This window comes from Rousettus aegyptiacus, unplaced genomic scaffold (assembly GCF_014176215.1).
Source record: "Rousettus aegyptiacus isolate mRouAeg1 unplaced genomic scaffold, mRouAeg1.p scaffold_m13_p_2, whole genome shotgun sequence".
NCBI classification, from domain to species: domain Eukaryota; kingdom Metazoa; phylum Chordata; class Mammalia; order Chiroptera; family Pteropodidae; genus Rousettus; species Rousettus aegyptiacus.
In genome coordinates, this window is record NW_023416295.1 from 35,937,627 (window position 1) to 35,963,616 (window position 25,990).

Here is a 25,990-nt window from a genome sequence, read left to right on the forward strand (position 1 = left end):
CATAAAAAAAAAAATTAGAAATAAATAAACATCAGATCAAAAGATCGGGAATTCAATGACCCTTTTCTAGAATTATTTCCTTTTTATAGTGAGTTTGGGATTCTAAACTGCTTTATAAGTTAACATTCACAGTTTAACTTCAAGATGTCAAATTCCTCTTTGCCTAAGCTCTACTGTCTTCATTTTCTCCTTTAATAAATATAAATTCTGCTTACAAACAAATTCATAAAATAGAAGATAAAATTAGAAAAAAGCACAAGAAAAATAAAGCAAGAATATAGAGTAGAAATAGGTTTATAGTCAAAAACCATGTTATCCTATAAATTTTGCTAGAGATAAATCATAAACTAGGTTACAAGTTCTTCAGCAGCAGCATAAAGAAACACTCAGTTGACTGAATAACTCACTATTGACAAGGTAAAATAAAAGTGTTTCATATATGTGATGGAGCTTTGATATGCAACAGGATTAATACGTGATTTCACTGGCAGAGGTGTTTGATAGTTCATTACATTTCAAATAGCCCACTAGATTTTTTTCCCTTTGCAATAACTATGAATATGAAAATCAGCTTCACAGTTATTATCTTCATTTCAACCCATCATCTTCTCTGCTATTTTCAAGTACTTTGGACAAATATCTATCACTTTTGATCAAAATGGGATAAAACAGCAACTACTTTTGCCTTTTCAGTGTGTCCTACACAGTTATCTATCTAAACAACTTTCTTCATAATTGTTATATCAACATTTAATTTATAAAACCAGGAAATAATTCTTAGATATGAAATGCACTTTGAGGCCTTGTAGGGTATGTACTATACAGCATATATGTAACTCAAATCCTGCTTTAAAAATGATTCTCCATATAGTTCCCACCTCCAGTAGATCTGCCAAGCTTTTATAAGCCCCAATGAGTTTCTAGAGTCAGGTTTTGCCAACTGAAAATACATGAACCATGACATCTTGTCAATTTTATTTTTCAGGCAATATGTTCTTTTTGGAGCTCTCTCGATCTCACATTGTTAATGTCAGAAGTTAGAAGCCACGACGACATTCCCTTTCACAGTACAGTGGCAGCTGAATTATTTCCTAAGGATCGTTATTAGCATCATTTGAGATATTCTAGGGTACTAAATCAAAGGTGGTAATTATTGGGGGAAAAATGTGTTGGGTGAATTATGAGAAACATTTTAAAAAGATATGTCAAGGCTTTATTTGATTAAATATATGTTAACATAAAATTAAATACAGAGAGTTAAGATACACATGGGTATAGCTTTCTGATAATTTAAATGTATATATATTACTAAACTTTATATTATACAGTATTATATAAAAAAATGATGATAGCATTACTAATTCAGGGATTCACAAGGCATTAGCTGGGTAATTGTGCACTCAGTCATTTGCAGAAAGGATTCAATGTGTGAATATACAGAATATATTCAGACTAACTTCTTTTGTACCATATGGTTATGAATATACAGAAAGTCCATGGCAGCTGTGTCCATGTCTAGTTGTGTTTATAGGAAAAAGAGACTTTTCAAGAAAAGTCCTTTAGAACACCCTCTAAAAGCTCCTTCAAGAAGTTATACTCTGCTGACATTTTGTAATACTCAGTGATTAAATGAACTTCTTGCAGATGGCTAGAAAACATAGAGAAAGGGACAATTTCTATTATCTATTAGCCTTCTATTGTGTACCACACACAGTGGAAACCATTTTTAATATAATACCTCATTTAAGGGTAACAAATATCAAGAAGTATTCTATAAATTTTTAAACTGAAGGCAGACAATTTTCACCTTTAGTGAAATATTATCCACTTCTACATAAATTAAAATTATAGACATTACCTTACAGATATAATAAATAATTTAGCATATTCTTACAGCCCTAATAACACACAAAAATATCTTTATTAAAATTGTGTCTAGTTTTAAGAACACATTCTAATAAGTTAAAAAATAAGTGTTCTGATATGTACAGATAATTAATTTTACCTTAAAAATTGCCTTGCCACCCATGGGATAATCATGACAAATTAAATGCTTAATGAAGTACCATCTTCCATGGCCATCGGATGTAGCTCTCCTCCATCCCCCTTCTCATTGGAACTAGCCCAGTGTACAGTCATCCATTTGACCTTACTAGCATTCTTCTCTATTCAAAACCTTGTCCCAATTGCTTCTTACCCTTCCAGGGCTTTCTTAGAATTCTAACAGAGTGTACGTTAGGCTGTCTATAAAATCAGGGCAATTGAGTAACAAGTGTATACTTTCTGGATAAAATAAAGTTTATAAAATTAAACTGAGGAATAGAAAATAGGACTATGGTTCCAAAACACCTGGTGCACAAGAGGTAGAGGGGATGTGATGAATGTTCAAGTTTGGGAACTGCGGACTGGGAGAGAAGGCGGCCTACTGGCAGGTATGTCCTGGAAGAAGGCAGTGACAGACAATAGGATACTTGTTCTTCTCTATTCTGGCAAATTCTCAAGAATAAATCACTAGACACTACCCATCAGAAAAGCAAGAGCCTATCAAGCTATGAGACATAGGACCATCCTTTCTCTAACAAATACAAAGGTCTTTAACAGGAAGACATTCTCTATTTACATATAAAGACAAAGGACATAACGTTTTACTACCTGGTGGCTTGGTATAGTGATTAGAAGCCCAGGCTCTAAAATAATGCTGTCTGAACTTGAGAACTTTGCTGATTGTTAACTGTGTTAACATGAACAAGATATTTAACTTTTCTAAACCTAAATTTTCCTATTTGTAAAAGGGGGGCCATAAGAGTAGGTAAGTATGTATAGAGTTGTGATAACTGCGTTACCGACTGCTTAAGGTTGACATGAGGGTGAAGACAGAATATATGCCTCACAAGTTATAAGCAGTCAATGATGCTAGTAGGATTATTATTACTGCTAATGTATAAGCTGATCAGTCAGCACATACCAATGACCAGTCACTAACCCTTACCCAATCTGACGGAAAGTAGCAGGTCAGAAGATATGAATTCACGGATAGGAAAGACCGAGGTCACCACTTTGGGAGTGTGAAGAAAAAATGGAGGAAAACAGGGAATGACTAAGAAAGCAACTATATAAATTTGACTCCATCAAGCCTTGCTTATCAGATATGGACATTCAGAAAACCTTGATGGTGACATGTATATGTGCTATGCAAGCACATCCAAGAACGGCTTAAGAGAAGGTTTTCCACTGCATTGGAAAGTTATTCCTTATTTTAGCAATTTTATTATGAAACCTTTGTACTCAAAATGTTTTTTGACCAGGGTATCACCAGTACAACGAATTATTCAGATCCTGCAAGTCTTTTATTCTCTAAAGCCTCACCTTTGGATGGCTTTGACACTTGTTAACGCTGCCACAGCTGGTGTGCAAGAGCTGAGAGAACTGAAACTAAGGCCCCCTGATTTCGCTCCTTGTTATTAGCTTCCTATAAAGACTGGTAGGGTGCAAGGTGGACACAAACTGATTAAATAGACTTTATCTGTGTATTTCATTTGCTTTGCTACTTTGTATCCTCCAATACAAAGAAAACACCCTCATCTTTCCCAGAGCTTCTCACATGCACTGCAATCAAAATGAAGGTTTCTAGGCTCACTAGGAGGCCTGCTAAATCAGAATAAGTGGACAGGAAATGTGCATTTTTAAAAAGCACACCAGTTTAAGGAACACCCGATCCATTCTAAATAAATCCAAATAAGATTAAATCTGCATATTCAGTGATAATGTTTCTTTGTGCTACAAAGTACTGTGACACCTCTTAATCTGGTCAAGGATATGCATGCCCTACTTACTAAAATGTCTATTTGTAAGGATAGTGTAGAAAGGAAGTGTACAGGTTTAAAAAAAAAAAAAAAAGAATGGAGCAATAGGGTACCAAGTAGCAGCATTCCCCTGGATTAAGAGCCCACCACTCTCAAAAGAAGCTTTCTCTTTTTTATACACTTCTATATAGAAAGTTGTTTTAATGTAAAATTCAAAATAAAAGTTGCATAAATTATAGTGAAAATATTATCTTTCCTCTTTTAAAAAATGTAAGTGTAGTTAGACAACATATTCCTCTACTCTTGCATTTTTAAAACTAGTGAAGGCAGCTTGGAGAAGAAAAGCATTACATTTCAAATAGGTTAGAACCTAAAAGAATATTATCTGCATGGAAGACCAGATTTCCCTTTTTATATGACGTTGACAAGTAATTCAAGTACTCCGAGTTTGTATTCCTATTTGTAAGATATAATGGTATTAGTTCTGACTACCTCAGTGGAATGTAAAAATACAAACAAAAGTAACGCAGAGACACGGCCATTTGCAAAGGTATAGAGACCACAACTCTAAACGACGTGCAATTTTGTAGTTCACAGGAAATGGCTTTTTGAAGTTTGTGATTACTTCTTAGACATTTAATCATGAGGCAGGATAAGGTACATATGCAATATAATATTGACGATCTTTGCTATTTAGTACATGAAAGGAAATGACTGGCTCATCACTCAGGAACAAAAAAAATTGAGTTTTGTGTTATTTTGCAGGTTTTAAGAAATGTTTCTTTGAAAGATATTAAGTCCACACAAAGACAACCAGATTTAAAAGTTGGTACTGTTTGTCCTTTGAGTTCTAAGATGTAGTAAATTCAGAGTTCTTATATAAAATGTGCATTTATATGTGTGTATATCTACACGTGTGTAAATTATGTGTATGTGTACATACATGCAAATTTAACTTCGATTAATTGTTACTTCAGAAGTCAATTAAAATCCTTGGATAAAAGAGAAGGGACTGTCTCATTTGACACCATATGGTGGAAAGAAGCCATAATGAAATTTTCAAGGCAAATTTCTTTTTCACAGGAAGCCAGCTTTCACCTGATCTGCAAGTGCCTGGTTAATTGAGAAAACATTCTTTCCTTTGATAGTGTTGAAACTTGAAAACAGTAGTTGGTTCTAACATAAGTTCACAGCATGAGACAGATTTAAAAACATTTTTTTTTTCCTATTTATAACAGGTTTCTGATAGGAATTATTAGAGTTCTTAAAATGTAAGCCGATGGCATTAGTCTTTTAGTTTAGTGTTTACTGAGTGGTCACAAAATACTATGCCCTATATTCCAGGCTTCTAATTATTTCTTGGATATCTCCAACCTAGATATTTCAAGGACCTAAAATTCAATGTCTAGAACTAAGAGATGAATATGAGGAGTTAAGAACCCATAGAAAATAAATTTATTTAAAAGAAAAAAGGTTTGTAAGCTAGTTTAGACTAATAGCCATAAGAAGGAAGTCATGTAGCACCCTGTTAACCATTACAGAAATTGTTTAGCCTTGGGCCTATTAGACAGTAGGAAAGATAAATAACCAAAATGGCAGAAATAATAACAGCATACAATGAGTAAGAGTCACAATATGTGTAGCGTCTACCGCTGCATGCCAAGATAATCTAGTAACACGCATTATTAAGATGGTTTTCAGCCCAAAGAGCAAACCACCAACTGAAACCAAGGATCCTGGTTTAATGTATAATTTTGATTTAACATGTAGCCTCAGCACTTGAACCATTTTCTTCACAGCATGCCCTGTAAGCCTCAGTCTTTTCCCTTACCAGTCAGTTACACCCTTTGGCAGCCAGAAACAGTGGCCATGCCTTAACTAAGGGTCGCTAGGCATGGGTCTCTGTTAAGATAAAGATAATATCTTGGCCTAAATTGTGTTTCAGCTCCTGAGCCCTAAAGCTAAATGACCTCTGGCCACATCCCCAGGAAACTAGACTGAGGGACACGTAGCCAACTTCAAGATCTGAAATTATGATTTACTGCCCTTACCTCACTCTTAACCAATCAGCAAGACCCACGACCCCAAACCACCTACTAGTGATGACTTGTGATTTTGGCTCTATAAAATCCCCAGTCTATAAATCACTAAAGTGTTTGGGCTTTTGAGCTTTAGCCTCCCGTCCTCCTGGATGGTGCTATTCACTATAAAATAGCCAATCTTTCTCCACTGCAGTCTTGGTGTTTAGTATTTGGTTCTGCTAACGCCAGATAGATAAGTTATTTTGGTTCAGTAACAGATATCTCTGACCTCATTATCTCCTCTATCTCAAGTTCAAGTTCATCACTACAGGTCACCTGGGAATGCAATTGAGGAATTATCCTCATAATTCTTACCTTAAACACATACTCTGCACTGCAGCCATATTGAACCCTTAGACTTTCTAAAATGTGCCATGTTCTAGGATGTCTCTGATACATTGTGCATGCTCCTCCCAGGCTGTAATGGCCATCTCACCTCAGTCCTTAAGGTTATTTCTACTGGTTCTTGATCTCCATTATGAAATTTTTGTTTACCCTTCCTGTGGATTCTCCTCAGTATAACTCAAGGTGTCATAGTGTAGAAGATAGTGAGCCAGCTATACACATATCTCTGAGATGTGTGGAAGTCTCATATTTATCCTTGGCCAAGATAAGAACAAGGTCTTCTGAAACCAAAATTCCTTCCACATATGTTGATGATTCATAATCTGGAGAGGAGTCTTGTGTAACTAACCAAGGACCCTAGAGAGCTGTGCCTACAAGCTTCTCAAGCTCCTGATACTTTTGTATTTGTTCTTTTTCTTGCTGTAACATTTTCATCGCTTTTATTAAAACCTTACAGGTCTCATGTGTGTCCTTCCAATCATCCAACCTCTGTGATCCTTGGATACACCTCTATCATGAGACAGTAAGGAAGGCATGTTATATACCTGAAGCCTGGCGCCTAGTACATGCTAAAAAGAAGTATGCAGAACCTGTCCATAAACCATTGTAATGTAAACTTTATGGTAAATAGTAATGTCTTTTGTTCAAAAATTATTCTGGAATTATAAACTTGACTCTTGGAACTAGGTTTAAAGATTGTTATTTTATGACTCAAAATCAAACTCACTATGGATACAATTATAATTATCACACTATGAAATGATTCATGATAAAACTGACAATAAAATCATTTAAATCTGTAATAACCTATTAACCATTTTTTAACTACAAAGATTTCTATTTTTTATTGATGGCCATTAAAAGAGCAAACTGTACTTCCTTAATTAATGCCCTGTTATTTGGATCATTTACTACAATGTCATATGTGTTTGCATTCTTTGCAATTTTTACTACACTATATGGAATATATATAGGACATTACTTATGAAATTTTTTTAAATGGTAAAAGTAATTAATATTTATTCATTAATTCATTATAAAAGTCCAAGCTAAAGTTGTGAAAGTATCATTGATAAATGCTCATAGGTCTGTGTTCTATATCACATCTCCGCCATAAATTTTTCTCTCTTACTTACTTTTCCATAAAGGACAATTCATCAATTATAATACCTGATTTTAACCTGCTACGTCATACTCACACAAACATATACAATTATCTGTAGAATTCTAATTTCATTTCTTAAACTTTTTAGCTGTTGTTTCTTCACTTTCCACACACTTAAAAAAAAAACAAAACAATATATTAGCATATTCTCCTAATGATGCTTGAGCATATTCAATCTCACTCATTTTACCCCAACAGTTCCTGTAGCATATTATTTAGTTTGAATGTTTGCAAATGCAAATAGCTTCTCTGCTTCTAAGACTTGCTTTGTTTTTATTCCGACATCTCTGGCAAATGTTTGTGTGAGCAAGCCTGGAGCAATACCACTCTAATGAGCAATAAAAACAGACATGTAACCAAGTAAGTGGTGTGGTAATCCTCAGAAATAAATGAAAAACCAGATGAAGCTGGAGATCTAGCCTTAATTATTTAGGATTATAACTGGGATCACCTAAAGACAGATCAAGCCCCTTCATTACTTGCTTGCTTGCTTCCCAGGGTACCACTTCTTATCTGAACCTACAGAGTCTACGGCAGGGTGATGTATGCTTCTCTGACTCTAATTAACCACTGCTGTCTTGCCTATCACCAATCACCATCCGTGAGTAATTCCATCGCAGATAAAATTGGTCTGAGAGACAGAGCAGGGAGAGAGGAAAATTGTGCAAGTCTATTCATCTTGGTTCTACTATTTCATAACACTGAATCTTGGAATACGCATGCTATTCAAATATGCAAAGAATTGGAAACTAATCTCATGATGAATGTGCTGTGTTCTAAAAACTCCAGACTGTAAGTTGGTTGCTGGAAATGATGGAAGCTTTTTACAACAGTAACAATGTTATACCAGATCTTTGTTAAAACTAGGTGTATCTCAAAGAGAGAAAAGAAGAAAACATTTAGTGAGCACCAACCGAGTGCCCCACACTCTAATTGTTATCTGATTTAGTTGTCACAAAAACTATATAAAGAAGGTATCTTTTGTATTTTATAGATGTGAAAATTGAATTAAATACAAGGTTTGCCATATTAAGCTGTAGAATCTGCTTTCAACTCACTTCATTAAGACCCCAAGAACCTTGCTCTTTTGCTTACAGCACACAGCTTTCCTAGATCTAACACTATTGGTCTGTTGTACTAAATAGCATAATAGACCTTAATCACATTTTTGTTTCTTTGAATAAGGGAGTTTTTTGTTATATTTTTAAGAACACGAGCCCCATTTCCTACTTACTTCTCCTCCTAGGGAGCTTCATTTTTTGGTTCCAAGGCATTAGAGATATTCGCTGAGATTTAAGTTAGGTCTGCATGCCATGTTATTAAAATTTAATGATAAAGAATGAAGTCTTAGGCACTCATCCATAAAAAGTAAAACAACTTCTGAGGGGGAAACTGAGGTAGATTCAGATATTTTTCTCAACAGGAGAATGAGGGAAGACTGTGCAACCAGAGCTCATGTTCTGAGGGAAATAAAGATCTAAGATGCTAGATATTCTTAAATGTGAAATATCCCACAAAAAATTGGAGTCTTTGAGCTTTTTTTTTGAAAAAACTTCTTGAAGAGGAAAATCAAAATAAAAAAAAGATCTCAAAAGTAGAGAAGAAATGGTAAATGGAGTGATGGTGATCTGAATCCATTTCAAAATGTAATTAACATTAAACTACTATTATAGTTTCAGAACATAATGTAAATGCAGCAAATCTTGGCAAGTCAAACTGAAATAAGCAACAAAAACTGGGGAGCGGGGGGCGGTGCGTGGAGCATGCTAGAGGTAGGAAATGTAAGTAGATCATTCACCTCATCATTCATATATGCACAATGTCAAAAACCAATACGAGCTATTAAGGAAAACGTAAGGATGCCAAACACTTAATGAGTTTTATAATCGTCTTCCTTTAACCCTAGAGCAATCTTTGGGAACTAATATGGCTTTGGCAAAGATATACATATCTGAAATTTTGTAACTCCTTTGATTCACTTTGATTCCATTTTTTAGTTCTGTTAAATTCATGTAAAGTTCAATGCTTTTCATTATAAAGTACCATGCATGTTACAATTTCCTTCTTATAAAAGTTGATTTTTCCTATCCATCCTCAGTGTTACTCTCCTTAATTATTTACAGTTTAATGTTATAATTTTGCTGTTTAATAGTCCCAATCTCATTGAACATTTGTAATGATAGATGTAAAATGCTTAAGTAATTATTATTATAGTTTTTTATGTAATGTTGAATGTTATTTTTTTTTACCTGTCTTGCATTGGTATACATTCAGAAAGAGATGCCTGGACCACTGTTAACCAAAAATGAACACTGGATTATTTCTCCCTGGTAGGATTCTGAGTGATGTGTTAATTTCTATACTTCTGTGTTTTTCTGAAGTGCTTAAATTTTAATAATTAGTATAGATCATCTTAGGAAATAATAAAGTCATTATCCTTAGAAAATAATATAGTGAAGACCTACTAATTCAGATGAACAATTGCTTCTTCAATGTTTTGTCCTGTGTTCTCTATATTTTGAGATACATCTTTTCTCAGACTATTGTTGCATAATTATATCAGATCTTTAGCTCCCCAATGGCCTTTATTTTTACTGCTTTGCTCTAACTGGACTCTACTTTTACTTTTTAAAATATAATTTATAAAGGTTCAGAAAAAACTACTGATTAATTCCAGCAGGAAAAAAAAGACAATGATAAAAATTTCTTGGAAACTTAATAAATAAATAGGCATACAACAGGAGGCCATTCTTAAATGTAATAATATGTGTAACTACTCTGAAGATGAAGTTACTCATAGTTCATAATATTAGAAGACAGAAAAGACTAGTTCGATATAAAATATATGTAGTTATATACATATTTCTTAAGAGATGAAAGATTACTTCCTCCAAATGTCTCTTAAACTTAAGAACACGGTGATCTGGAATCTTGGTTTGCCTTCAGCAGAGTTTCTGTCTCTGATGTGAGCTGGCTACTTTCCTTATCTCACACCACTAAAATCAATGACAAAGAGAAAACTCTGGACACAACTTGTTTCTACTTAACATCTATCTTTCCAATCAATATTTGAAATACAACTCTCTTTCCATCTATAATGTTGACTTGATGTTTAAATCTGAGCAATCTGCATAACCTGGTGTTTCTTACTATACTTTACATCCTATAACAATCCCTTTTTCATTCCCCTTTCTCATTTTTCCTGTCCTTTGTTTAAAAAATGCTCACTTTTTAATAATTTTCTTATATTTAGCATCTGCTTAGTTACTCAGAAAACCACTAATGAAATGATCTTGATAAAAATATTATTTTTTTAGCTTTTTCAAACATGTCCCCCATCCCCACACTAAAATATCCCCTACCTGTCCTTTCTGCTTAGATCCCTAAATTTCATATTCCCAGTTTCAGAATGCTACTGCTTGGCCCCTTTAAGTCAAAATCAGACTTTTCTTTTTTTCATAAACATTCTTTGACTATAAATGAGCTTTCTTGTTATTTTACCTAGTGCCAAACATATCATGTAGAAATATAAAATAATTTAAAAGGTATTTAACATTCAGAAAATTCTTCATTTATAACTAGATGCTCTCAAGTTAAAGAAGCATTTAAATTTATAGATAACACCAAGACATTTTTACCCAGGGATTATGCTAATAGAAATATCATTAAGAAAAGTAAAATAAGGAAAATGAAAGTCTAAGTTTTTTTAAAAAGCTTAGACTCAGTGGCCTCTCTGCCAGGGGAGCAAATATACAGACTCTATTTAGTCTGCTTAGCTCACACCCCTGCCAAACTCCTGGCTGGATGGATTTAAATGATGTCTAACAAATCAATTTTCAGACAGGATTCTAGAGATGAACAAATTTCACATGTAACATATACAAAGGATAGACATATTCTATTTCATTTTTGCATTCATTCATCTGCTGGCTAAGTAGGTTATTCCCCTTAAACTTGGTTATAGAATATTACAATGAAAGAAAAATGGATGTTGAATAGAAGACTTGAGCTGTGTAATTTTTAGCAAATAACTTAACCTCTCTTGGCCTCAATTTATTTTATCAAGAAAATGATGGATTATATTGTAATTCCTGAAGTGCTTTTGAACATTAAAAGTCTTTGAATCTGTAACATATATCTTTTTCAGGAAAAAAGTATAGTAGTACATTGTGAAATGTTATAAGGAATAATTAATATACAGTTTTTAGTTTTTATTCAGTAATTTCTAGCAGCTTTATTATACTTTTTTAGAGCATTCTCATATGTAGAGTAATAGTTTCCAATAATGATGACCTCCAAAATTATGTTTAATAACTATTTGAGTTACCCGGGAAAACTTAATGGGAAAAACACAAAAGCATCCTGTTTAAAATAGGCATATTTTTTTTTTAGAAATTAAATTTGTTTTATAAATTCATCTTGAGAACTGAAAAGTTAGTCATGTGTTTATCATCATTTCTCTTTTCCAAATTATTCTATATTTTAAAAGCATAATCCAACTACAAAGGCACAATTCAACAAGCTTCCAGTTATTAATATGTTCTTATTTGTTTTCACATTTTTTAAAATGAAAAACGCTCATAGCTTCCCACTCTAAGAAAGGTAGGAAAAAATAACATTTTATAGCTTTCAAATTTTTTTTTAAATATGAATCAGTATTGCTTTGGCACATAAAAGGACAGTTTATAATGGTTACAGATGCATAATTATTATAAATACTTGTAATAGTATATATCATTCTTAATTGGAAGAAATGACAAGGTTCAATGTATATATTCATTCTTAAATGTTAAAATGTTTGGAATAGATGTAAGTTGTATGTATTAGCATTATGAAACACCAGCTGTAAAATCTATGAAAACTTTTCTTAAAGGTCTATATAAGATCGATTCTTTTGAAGTGGGTCCTAGGCTTTGAAGTTAACTAAAAACTCATATTTGAACAAATGAAATGAATTATATGGAATGCAGTTGAGTTCTTCGTGTGTTTTACATTTCCCATGGTATCTACAATCAGGAAAACTGGCAAATGTTTTTGCTTGCAGCTATTACAAAGTTGTTCTAAAGAATCTTGTGAATTTGGAATTCTAATCCATGTTAGATATTTTAGCAATGCACCTCACTGACCACAGGGATATATCTTTGCCCAACTTTTAATGATTCCATAAGGTTCAACATGAATGGTCTCTTTGCTGATTTCCTTTTTTCTTTTTTTTTGACAGCTACAGATATCTTCACTTCTAAGACTTAAGTTTTCTCCTTTTAATTCGTAAACCAATATTAACATTTCATTGAAGGGTAATTTATCATATATTCAATAAAAATAATAATAAGTATTAATAAAATGATTTAATTACATTAAAACTTTTCTTGACCATGACCCATTAGGACACACAATGTTGTAACTTTCTCTCTTCATTAACTTCTTACCCATAAAACTCCAAAACAGTTTTTAAAAGTTTGCATTGACTTCCTTCTATTTCTATATTTGCTTTTAAGTATTTGATTTTAAGACCAAGATGATTTGTGCATTAACATCTTGTTCCAGAATGCAGTTGTCGAAAACTCAAGATGATAGGAAAATATGATTACAGTGATATTTCTCTTCAACAACCTAAGCCTTCTCTTGTCTATAAACCTGTAAGTTCGGCAGTACTGAGTCTGCTACCATGCTTGAAGGAAAAGCCATTCCTTCTCCACTGAAATTCTTAAGTTGGCCACTGCAGGTACCTTGGCTGATCTCACCGTTGCTGATGTAAACAGAAAAGACAGAATACCATTTAAACCTCTTAACAATTCACTGAGTTAAGTACAATTATTAATCTCATTTTACAAAGGAGAAAACGCAAAGATAAAAGTTATACAATTCAGATATTAGTTGGGGGAGCTAAAATTTGAATTCATATAGTTTGATGAAAAGTAGCTACTCCAATCCTGTCATAAGACACAACAACTATGTGGCTATAATATTCTGATAGAATCAGTAGAGTTGTTAGGGTTGAAAACTGTCATTTGGGGGGGTATCTGAGCATTCCATATATCCAAGTTCTATATTTCCTTATATCAATGACTACTGACAAAGTTGAGATAGAAGTTTCAAATTTAAGTGGCTAAGATGTAGATTTCAACTACTAAGGGTTAGAATATTCAAGTTCTAGTCACTTCCTTTCATATCTGAGACTGCATCCTTTTTTTTTGTTTTTGTTTGTTGTTTTCTGTTTGTTTGTTGTTTTCTGTTTGTTTGTTTTTTGAAGCCAAGTAAGAGCTTATAGGCTACAAATGTTGCGGAAGATTAGGTTGTGAAGGTTGAGAAAGCCGGGCTAGAAACCATACTACTCACTGAGTCAGAAAAATCTTGAGGGTCACAGCTCAGTCAAGCTTTCTAACTAAACACATGCTGGCAAACAATGCATGTTTAATATATGACTCTGATAACTCTAAAAATCATTAAAATATAACAAATTTTTCTTTTAAACCTCTCTTTGACATTGGTATTTTATATTGTTGATCATCGTCTACTTAGTTTTCTTCCCAAAATTCTTTATTTGTTTCATGTGCCTGTTCTCTCTTCCAAGGGAAGTCATAAGTTTTTAAGGTCAAGGTCCTTGTTCCTATTTACTTTGGAATCACTCACTTTTAGAACTTGGAACACAGTGAACAAAAATCAAGGCATGCTGACTCTTTACTGCTACATGGTGCAAAGTAATGTAGAAATCTCTTAAGAATTGCATTCTTATACATTTTAACAAAGCTAGATATTTCATAAAAATGTAAACACATCAGACTTATATGGGATAGTTATACATTTTAGAGTAAAATATTTAATAAGCGTTTTTATGAAACATTTATCACAATTCTCCACCTGGGAAATGACTATCTCACATCAAGAGAATAAATTCATTAAAACAAAAGTTTTCCAGTATTTCACCTTTATAGAAAAGACAGCTCAGCAGTCTCATCAAAAGTTGGGGGATGGAAAATACTACACTCTTCCTTATGGGTTATCAAATATTTTTAAATTTCTGCTTTAATGTTCTAATTACAGCCAGCAATAGAAAGCTAATGCACAATCCATCTGTAGATCCTGCCAGCATCACCTTCAAACCATACCCAGATGCCCACTACTTTGCTCCTTCAGCTCCTACTCAGCTTCAAGCCACAATCATACGTTCCTCGCCTAGACTCCTACACTGGACTGCGGATGCGTGTACACCTTTGTTTCCTTATAGTTAATTCCTATTAAAAACTTGTCTCAGATCTTGTCACTCTCTCAAAACTCTCTAAGTTGAGGACTTCTCAAATTTTACACTAGCCTACAAGGCCTTATAAGCACTACCAGGCACCTGACATCCCACCTGCTCTACTCCATTGTGCCTTTCAGAATGTATTTATTACTACTTCCCTGCATTCCATTGCATTCCAGGCACCATGGGCCCTAGCCAGTCATTGCCTAGGCAAGCATGGTCCCACCTTGCACGTGCCATCCCATGCTATTCCATGTCCGAAATACTCCTCTCTCATGCAGTCAATGCTTCACTCACTTTCTTATTTTAGGTTTCTGCCCTCCTCAGAGATCTTCCTTGACCACTTTATGTAACATAGCACTCTCTTTCCCACTTCTCCCAATCTTCAATATCCTGTTTTAATTTTCTCTGTTGCAACTATTACACCCTGAAATATTGTTTAGTAAATAAAAATATGATGTTAATACTATACTATATATACTATATTATATAAATAATACTAATTAATATCATATTAATAAGTATAAATAGTTTCTTATTGAGTGTCTCACAAAAAAGGACCGTTACTCTGCTTATTATATGTAAGTTCCAGGAAGGCAGGATTTTATCTATTTGGCTCCCTAGTCAATTCTCATTGTCTAGATCAGGACCTGGCATATATTAGGAGCTTGATTCAAACAAAGAAGTACATGTGTGAATGAATGAGTACACAAAACTATATTTATATTTTACTCTGTTCCTCTACCATTCCTACCATGTTTACATGCATATTTCAGAAATCATTTTAAGATGTTATATTCAATGAAGCCATGTGGTTAAACTTACATGTGGATCATTTCTTCTATTAAAAATTAAATTGCTCTTTCAAGCAGCTCCCCCTTTTATTATTTTATGATTTAAATTAGTTAAACCTGGTAAAGTCTTTAGTACTATTTAAAGGTAAATCACTGTTTAAAGTCAGTGGCTTTCAAATTTTTATGACTATGAACCACAATTTTATACAACAAATTGATGTTTACCATATGCATTCTGAACATTTCTTTCCATTTTCTCTTCTGTTCTATTTTATGTGTAAATGCCTCCCATGACCTACTACATTAATTTCATGACACAATTTTTTTTTCATGGAGCATGATCAGTTGTCTAAAAAACATCACTATAGAGTACAATGGATAATATGCAGAATTCCCAGTGAATTAGTATTAATGTGACCAACTATTTTATACCCACATAATCTGAAATAGGTACACTATGAATATTAAATGTGAATATTTGAAACAGAATGTTCCATAAAATGAAAGAATGTGGAATTAAAATGTTCTTAAAAAAAGGAACTAAAGGAATTATAACATTAAGGCAGAAAACTATTACCTAAAACTGAAAACATCTAAATGTACATGTTATTATGTATTTCCTCAGGGAGAATTATAATTCTTAAACAGCTCTCTTAAATTTATCAGATTTAATCTATAACCAGTAGATGCCAAAAGTGAGTGAAGTAATGAGAATCTTTCAGTGGTATGACCATTCTTTCCCTTTTAGCCTGAGTGAAAACAGATATATTTTGCCCAATACACAAATTATTCCTCTTTTGCATCAATTCTTCCCTCAGAATACTTAGCATATTTTTATTTTCCACTACATGTTTATCTACTACCTTACATGAACTTATGAGCACACACTTGGGTCATTAAAATACAGTAAATCTTCACTTAACATCATCTATAGGTTCTGTAAATTTAAGCAAAATGATATATATATGATGAAACCAATTTTACCATAAGCTAATTGACATAAAGAAGAGTTAAGTTCCTACAGCATCTCATCAATGTTATAATGAAACAACATTGAAAGAAATAACATTAGAGGACCTGTTGTAACTTCTTAAGAAGTTTACTGTTATCCTATCTCTCTTAATCCAAATCAACTTTCAGAATACTACAGATTTATCACCATAAACCCTATATGTTTAGTTTGATTACTCAAACTGCTTCTCCTGCCATTCAAAGCCTTCTCAAATGATCTTTTTATTTTTACCCTTGTCCAGCATTAGTATTTGTGATGGTCAGTGTTATGTGGCTCCTTGGCTAGGTTGCACCATCCAATTATTCAATCAAATACTCATCTACTTGTTGTCATGAAGTTATTTTGTAGATATGATAACATCCACAATTAGTTGACCTCATGTAAAAAAGGTTATGCTGGATAATTTGAGTGGGCTTGATACAATCAATTTAAAGACCTTAAGAACAAAACAGAGACAGAACCTCCTAAAGACGAAATTCTACCCATGTCAGCTCCTGCCCAAGGGTATTTAGCTTGCCCTTTCTGATGCCCTGCAATATAGATGTCAGACTTGCCTGGCCAGACCCCACAATTATATAATCAGTTCCTTAAAATAAATTGTGTGTGTGTGTGTGTGTGTGTGTGTGTGTGTGTGTACATCCTACTAGATCTTACTAGTTCTGTTTCTCAGAAGGAACTTTGGCTGATAAAGTACTTTACCATTATTAGTACTTTGTGCCGCAGCCCAACCCCTGTCAAATTCGTTTTGTGTCTTAGACCTTACTGACTCTGTGCTCCCTTCCTCCAGACACCTCAGCTTGAAATAAGTCAACTGTTATTACATACATACATAAAAAGAAGCAAAGCTTTAACTCAGATAGACTTCAGAGTTTTAGTCAGGTTCTATCTTACTAGCTTTCTGACAGTAGGCAAAGTACTAATCTCTTATGTAAAATGTAAAGTTTTCTCTTATGTAAAGATTAATAATCTCCACACTGGATCATGGCAAATATTAAACAAGATCATGTAAAAACACACCAGCATAGTGCCTGGTATATTGGGACTAAATGCAATGTAAGTATTTTGTAATTACTTTGGAAAGGTTATTATGCATTAATTCATCAAATATATATATATATATATATATGAGATAGGCACTTTGGTAAGTTTTGTGAAAAATTTTTTTTTAAAAAATGAATGATTGCTAACATTTATTGAATAACTATTTTATTCCAAATACTCTTCTAATATGTATCTAAGTTCATCACACGTCTATAACAACTCTATTTACCATTATTCCTATTTCCAGATTGAATAACCATAGACAGAGAAAGGTTAAGTAATTTGCTCTAAGACCCACAGCTAATGTGTTGGACAAAGGATCTAAACCAAGGCAATCTAGTTCTAGGTCTGTAGTTTTTTTTTCTGTTGTGCTGAGGTACTTCCTGTGGACATGGATTTTGTTTTTAAATGGCATGTATTCTAAAAAACTACAGAATTTTTTTTCAAAAATAACTACCAAATGATCAATTTTAAAAGTGCCATGAAGGAGGGAATTCAGAAAAAAATGTTCTTTAGATAGTTTTAACATTACTTGGTATATATGACATAAATTATCACTTGGGAGGCTACATTAGAATAAAAAACCCAACCTGCTCTTCCATATTTTACTGACCCCAGTCTGGGAAAATCTTCCTGTGCCCTCTATTTCATGTGGGATGACTTACAACTGTTATGCACCTGTGAATTAGCACAGGCAAATTTTTCATGCAGACAAGCAGATCTCCATTGTCACGTTAACTCTCAAAGTTAAAGGTAGTTCTAATTAGAATCTTTTAATCCTATATAAACCACATTTTCAAGATGAGACATTTCAATCACATTTAAAATAAATAATCTGCGGTGGTTTCACTGGAAGGATAGGATTCTAGTACTATCGATATTACCAAAAACTGAGCATGCACTTTAAAACAGTAGTGGTTTTCTAGATTAAATCTTTTCTATATAGTTTTCATATAGTTTCTCAATAGCTAAGGAGGAATATTTGTAGAAGAGATGGATAATATTAACTTGATTTTCATCTTCAGTTAACTAAATTTTTCATACTAAATTATAGCAAATCCTCATATTAACTTTATAGATAATTTCATAAGCACTGTAATGGTTTCAAGTACATTAGTTTTACAAAGAAAAAAAAATTTTTTTAAGGCAAATATTTTAGAGCATTTTCTTTGCTGCAAAGTCAGCGAGAAAACATAGCCGCTGCACTCTACAAACTCACTGTCAGGTAACAGCTCTGGGAGAACTTCCGCATGTCTTTTAAAAAATTTTTATTTGTTTAAATTAGTTTTAAGTATACAGTTTGATGGCCTTTTAAAGGTTTCTTCCTGCTGATTTGGACTGAGACCAGCACTCTAGAGGTTCCTTATTAAACAACAATGACTTTCTCTTCAATAACTTTTTATATTTTTTCCTGAAATAATTCCTCATATCTAATCTCATTATATTCCAGCATATACTTTACTAATCCACGAACCCTTACATTCTCTTATAAATAATTTTACCATTTTCTGGTTTCTCCCATGCTGGCTCCAAAGGTTGGTTGCTTAACTCTGACCCACTCTCATATTCCAAAACCCAGCTCTTTAATTTACTTCTGTCTCTTACAAATTTAAACTCAGATTTCTCTGAAATCTATTTCAGTTTAGTGCTTACTAAACAAAAAATAACACTTTTCTTTAAAGACCATTTTGTAAATTGCATTTAGTAGTTTATCCTGTTTTCCAACAACAATGAATCAAATCTTTAAAGACATGGAATATAAATTGTTTCCATTTCTTTATTAAAATGCATCAACCTGAATAAAAGATTCACCAAAAAATGCACTCCTTTCTGTCTTCTTAATTTTAGTTTTTTTTGAACCCTTTTTTTGGATGATAATTACATTCATTAAAATTGAAGCTTACTTCTTTCAAATCCAGGTTAGTTTTTATGTTTGTTTGTGTAATACAACATTAAAATGTTTTTAAAGAACACTAATCTGTTAGTTATTTTATTTCCCACAGGCCATGATATTGCAAATAATTTTAACAATAGCCAAAATTATTAAAAGAAATATGTGTGTGACTTAAACAAAAATTATAAAGAATACGTTTTTAAAAATTATTTATTTGGAGAGAAAAATAACTTACCATAGGACGCACTACAAAATTATTTTATTTATGCAAATTTTGTCAGGAATTATCTACCAGGAAATGCAAATTCATGAACTTTCTAAGATCAGCCATGAATGAGTAATAATAGTATAACAAATAAAATTCAATAATATCATATAAACTATTTTACCTTTGCATTATAGGGAATGTAATGTTTTGATAAAGCTTCAGGCGTATGCATCCATGTTTTGTCTGCAAAAAAGAATACGAAGTGTTAAATTAAATTATAGTTTCTAAGAGTGTCATATTCACATATTAACATTTGTAAGGAATATAATATGGGTGGGAGAATTTCTAATTCTGAGATTCTTTTGCTAAAATAAGAAAGAATAAGTAGCCAGATATAAGAACAAGGTAGCTGGAAAGTGATTACAGAATTCTCTCTTTAGTATAAAAGTCTCTGCTTTTCTTTTTAAATGTCTTCAAATAATTCAAACATTACTGAGTTTTTAAAAAATATAAATAAATAATAACAGCAGTTGGGCTATAACTATATCAATTATGTGATTAATTATGTAATATCTTTCTCTTTTGACTTTAGACTCTCATGAATTACAGCATATTTTTCTTAATTCCATAATCGATAAAAAGTAATCTTCTCTCTACTCATTATTATTATTCTTTAGCAAATAATTAACTATTAACAGGAAATTTTATTATTAAACTAACAGAATTATGGTCGAGATGGCAGAGTAGGAAAAACATTGTGCTTGCCTCCTCCCACAAATACCTCAAAATTACAACTAAACTTCAGAACAACCATCATTGAGAACTGCCTGAAGTCTAACTGAACAGAAGTGCTATGACTAAGGATAAACAGAAGTCACATGGAGATGGGTAGAAGGGGCAAAGATGCGGAATGGGCTGGTCCCACACCTGTGTGGTGTGGCAGTTAAAAACTGGGAGTGATATCTCAGCTGCAGAAGACTCTTCTGAAAAACAAGGGGTACTATTAGCCTCACATCAGGTCCCCCCAGCCCAGGCTCCTAGTATAAGCAAGAGAGTTCCCATAACTTCTGTCTGTGAAAAACAGTGGAGATTGTGGTGAGTAAGATTCGAGGCTGCTGGAGTCCCAGGTGTTCCTTTAGAAGAGCCCACACATGGACTTGCTAATGTACTCACTCACTCTGAGCTCCAGTGCTGGGACAGCAGCTCAAAAAGCACCAGGAATATAGGGGAGGAACTAAAGTGACTGACTTCAGAACGAGAGATGGGAGGACAGCTTTCTCTAAGGCAGAAATGATGACAGAGGCCACTATTCTTTTGTTAAGCCCTCCCCGCACCCAGCGGGCACACATAGCCTGGAGCCATAATTGAGCTTCCATCAACCTCATTAATACGGTGTACCCCACCCTACCCTGAGACCCCACTCCCACCCAATTCGTGGGCCAACCCAAGTCACATCCAGTGGCTTCTCCATACAAATGATCTATTTTGGCTCGTGCTGTGGACTTTTCTAAAATCTCTCAAAGATTCACAAATCCTAGTCAAGTGGCATCTGCTGTCAGTGTGATGCTTACCTCTTGCTACGCAGCCCCAAGCCAGGCACTAACAGCAGCAGGCCTCGGTCCGCAGTTTAGCCTCTCTTAGGCACCTCCACGCCTAGCACAAGTGGCCACCATCTGCAGATCACTTTGTCATTCATATCAAGTAGCCCTAGGCAGGATATTGGCTGACTTTGGCTCCCAAGAGGCTCCAGAACCAACACATTTAGTAGCCAGCTTCAGACCATACCAGAGCACCACCCAACCACCTCTACAAACAAAACACCAAAAGGGCAGATTCAGCAGGGACCAGAGCCCCACTAAAGTGGATCCTGCTCCATAAGGTCAGCACCTGTACAACAGCTCCTCCACTGTAGTCACCTACCAGTTCTTATAATAAATTAGCCCAAGGGTCAATCCCTCCCATTGACATCCGAACAGCAACAAGGTTCAACTACAACGGGAGGGCACACACAACCCACACAACTAACACACCTGGAGCACCTGTCTCTGGTGATGAGGAAGACTGCACCACTGCGCCCCATGAGGCACCTACTGCATTAGGCTACCCTATCGAGACCGGGAGACATAGCAGCTCTACTTAATAGATAGAAACAAACACTGAAAGGAGGAGACAAAGAAACATGTCCCAAACGAAAGAACGAACAAAGCTCCAGACGAACTAAACAAAATGGAGATAAGAAACTTACCACATACAGAGTTCAAAACACTGATTAAAAGGATGCTCAATGATCTCAGTGAGAACATCAACAAGGAGAAAGAAAACATAAAAATGGAGGTAGAAAGCATAAAAAAGAAAGTCAGAAATAAGAATACATTAGAGGGAATCAACAGTAAATCAAATGAAGCAGAGGATCGAGTCAGTGACTTAGAAAATATAATAGTAGGACACACCCTATCAGAACAGCAACAAGAAAAAAGAATCCAAAAAAAGATGAAGATAGTTGAAGGGGCATCTGGGACAATACCAAGTGGACCAACATTCATATCACAGGGGTGCCTGAAGGAGAAGAGAGAGGGCAAGGAATTTAAAACTGATTTCAAGAAATAATGACTGAAAACTTTTCTAACCTGGTGAAGGAAATAGACATACAAGTCCAGGAATAGCAGCATCCCAAACAAGAGGAATGCAAACCCCACACCAAGATACGTGATAATTAAAATGCCAAAGTTTAAAGACAAAGAGACAATCTTAAAAGCAGCAAGAAGAAAGCAATTGATTACCTACAAGGGAGTTCCCGTTACAATGTCAGCTGATTTCCCAACATAAACTTTGCAGTCCAGAAGTTATTGGCACGAAATATTCAAAGTGATCAAATCTAAAGACCCATAACCAAGATTACTCTCTACCCAGCAAAGCTATCATTTAGAATCGAAGGACAGATAAAGAGCTTCCCAGACAAGAAAAAGCTGAAAGAGTTCACCACCGCCAAACTAGTATTTCAAGAAATGTTAAAGGGACTTCTTGAAGATGGGAAAAAAAGTCAAAAATATGAATAATAAAATGACAATAACTACATATCTGTCAACAATTGCTTTAAATGTAAATAGAGTAAATGCTCCAACCAAAAGACAGGGTGGCTGAATGGATAAGAAAACAAGACCCTTACATATGCCTACGAAAGACTCATCAGATTGAAAGACACACACAGACTGAAAGTAAAGGTATGCAAGAAGGTACTTTATAAAAATGAAAACAAACAACCCAAAAGCTGGGGTAGTAATATTCATACCAGAAAAAACAGATTTTAAAACAAAGGCTATACAACAAGAGACAAAGAAGGATCTAGCAATCTCACTTCTGGGTATTTACCTAAAGAAACCCAAAACACTAATCTGAAAAGATATTTGTACCCCTATGTTCATTGCAGCATTATTTACAATAGCCAAGATATGGAAGAAACTTAAGTGTCTATCAATAGATGAATGGATAAAGAAGAAGTGGTACATACATCCAACAGAATATTAGTCAGCTATAAGAAAGAATAAAACCTTGTCATGTGCAACAACATAGATAGAGGATATTATTATGAGTGAAGTAAGTAAGATAAAGACAAAAACCATATGATTTCACTTATATGTGAAATTTAAAAAAGAAAAACTCACAAAATAAATGAACAATCAAAACAGAAACAAACTCACAGATACAGAGAACATTTTGATGGTTGCCAGATTGAGGGGTAGAGATAGGTGAAAGGAGGGAATTGGTAGTTGCAGGATGGTCATGGGGATGTGGGGTATAGTGTGGGTAGTGTAGTTAATACTACTGTGTTGGTTATGTGAGGGGGTCAGTGGGTGCTGGATTTGTCAGATTGATCACTTTGTGAGTTGTATAGGTGTCTAGTCATTTTTTTGTACATTTGAAACTAGTAGGATGTTGTACAACAACTGTAATCGAAAAATAAAAAGTTATTAAAAATAATAAAAATTAAAAAGGAAGGAAGGAGAAATATTTATACTAAGAATGGAATAATGCTTCTTTTTCCTGCAAATTTATACTTTTCTGTTTCTTTATATTGTATATTTATTGTTTTTGAAATCAGAAATAAATGGTCTTCTACTGTGTCCAAAAAATAAACAACTGTATTTATATAAGATTAAAATAAGTCAATTTAAGTTCTTTTAGAAAGCAATGTAATATTAGAATAATTTTTTTTGTCTAAATTTAGAGAAATATTGAGGATCTATTATCAGGATTTTTTGACGGAAATAATCTTAATTTAAAGTGTTCCTTAGTTTAGTATAATTGAATATTAGAAATAAAAGTAACTAAAATGATAGAAAATATTGAAACTAACTTGTATATTATTGAACTTTATATATTCCACATATCTTCTCAATTATTTTGTTGAAGTCATAAGTGAGAAAAAAGAAAAAAATATTAGTTTACATAAACCAAATGGTTATTTTTTTAAACTGTATTTTTTTTTGTAGTAAAACTTCTCAATCTTCAAATATGTTGCCTCCTTTAGTAAAGTTTTATGAATATTTTATTCCTCGTGGGAATTAACAAATTTAGAATCACTATTATAAGGAGAATATCAGACATATTTTACCATATATATCCATACCTAAAGAAAATATTAGAATACTAACAAAGTGTTTTCAACATTCAATTCAGAACATTCGAAAATGGTGGTAACAGAACCTAGTTTGATAGCATTAATATGTCCTTCTGAAACTGGAAAAACGTAAAGACAGAAAAAAATGGCATATTTTTATGAAATGTCAATTATTTTATATCATTTGAAGGATAATGCACTATATTTATATTAAACATGTTTCTGGGGTACAATGCAATATTCTCAAGAATTTCTAAGACAAAACATAAGGAATCAATAGAATCCCATGTTCACGGTGTATTTCAGGACTATTCCTGACTACCGAAGTGGATATGTAATAGCTATAGCTGGATGAAACATTTTGAGAAACGATATATTCCAGACTTCAAAAAGCAATATTGACATATACCTACATTGATATTATTGTGTAAAACTCTTGTTTCTTGTATGAATTTTCATTTTAATTATCATTTTCTTTTAATGATTGCTACTGGATAGTGACATAATTAATTCAAGTATAATTTGTACTTAAATTTGGGATATAATCTTGCCCTCATATATTAAAAGAAATAAATAACAATACTATACACCAAGACAATAAAAACACCAAAATAATAAAAACACCATACACCTGCCTTTAGGAAACTTAAAAAGATATCCAATTTTTTTTTTCACTTCTTAACTCAATTTTTTGTCATGTTTCCTTTTCCAGACATACAACACTTCTCAGGAGGATGTAAAGTCTGACTGAAGTCTGACTATGTTGGCTCATTCCAGTCCTGAGGTGGACAGATAACTGCTGTCTCCTGTAAGCCACTATTATTTGAAAACTGATATTACCTTTGTTATACTCTCATACTGCAGTGACCAAGAAAGGGAGTAGGCATTTCCAGCTGTTACTGGTGACAGACTAAAATAATTACAATATTAAATTACTGGTGGACAAGCAGCAGTTGCTACAAAAAAATTATATCCACACAAGTACTGATAGTTCAGTGGTTCTTCATTACATACCTCAAGTATAAGTAGTATATTTATAAAACCTGAAGGATTTCCAAAACAAGTCTTTACTGTCATCCTAATTTATACTTTGGCAAAAGAAATAACAGACAGAATCAAACTCTTTATATTAATTCATATGATGTGGCTGGCCCTGCAGAACTAGAACAGATGATGGCCCTTGGTCGTGCCCACAGAAGCAATTAGATATATATATCTTGTGCAGAAAGGGGAACCCAGACATTTTAGAATGTGTTCCCTTCCTTGAAATTAAACTATAATCACATATTTAATAGTGAATATTCACATAAAAGGAGATACCAACATTTCAAAATATTTAACAAGTTTCAAACCACTTTCACTGCTAGGTCAATAAATCTAGATATTCAAAATGCATTTAGATTAAGACCTCATAAGAAAAGATGCAGCAATTTCTTTATTCTTGTCCTATCAGAGTTTAATGCTTTGAGTGTATTAAATTTAAAACTATATATTGTTGAATGAATGGATGCATATGAATGGATCACAAAAAAAAGTAATATTTAAATACTGAATTCTAAGTGCTATGACTATGATTATATCTACTCATCAGTATGTCAATTGATAAGGATAATAAAGTATAAGTAGTTGCATTATTTACTCACATTTCTTGTCATGCTATGTTTATGCTTTTTTACTAAATTATTCATTTTTATGTAATAAATAAAATATAGGATTTTTAAAAATTCAAAGAGAAAGCTAACATAGGGAAAGGAGTTATAAAACAACGTTGATTAAAATTTAATTA

General features: G+C 33.4%; 1 protein-coding gene across 9 annotated transcripts in view; it reads right to left on the bottom strand.

The window, feature by feature from the left end:
• Positions 1 to 25,990, bottom strand: part of GULP1 (GULP PTB domain containing engulfment adaptor 1) — a 202,677-nt gene that overhangs the window by 57,441 nt on the left and 119,246 nt on the right. For all 9 annotated transcript variants that reach the window (XM_016150108.2, XM_036236039.1, XM_036236040.1 and 6 more), the window contains one exon: positions 19,768 to 19,829. In XM_016150108.2, the coding sequence (XP_016005594.1) occupies positions 19,768 to 19,829 (62 nt within the window). The remainder of the gene's footprint in view (positions 1 to 19,767; positions 19,830 to 25,990) is intronic.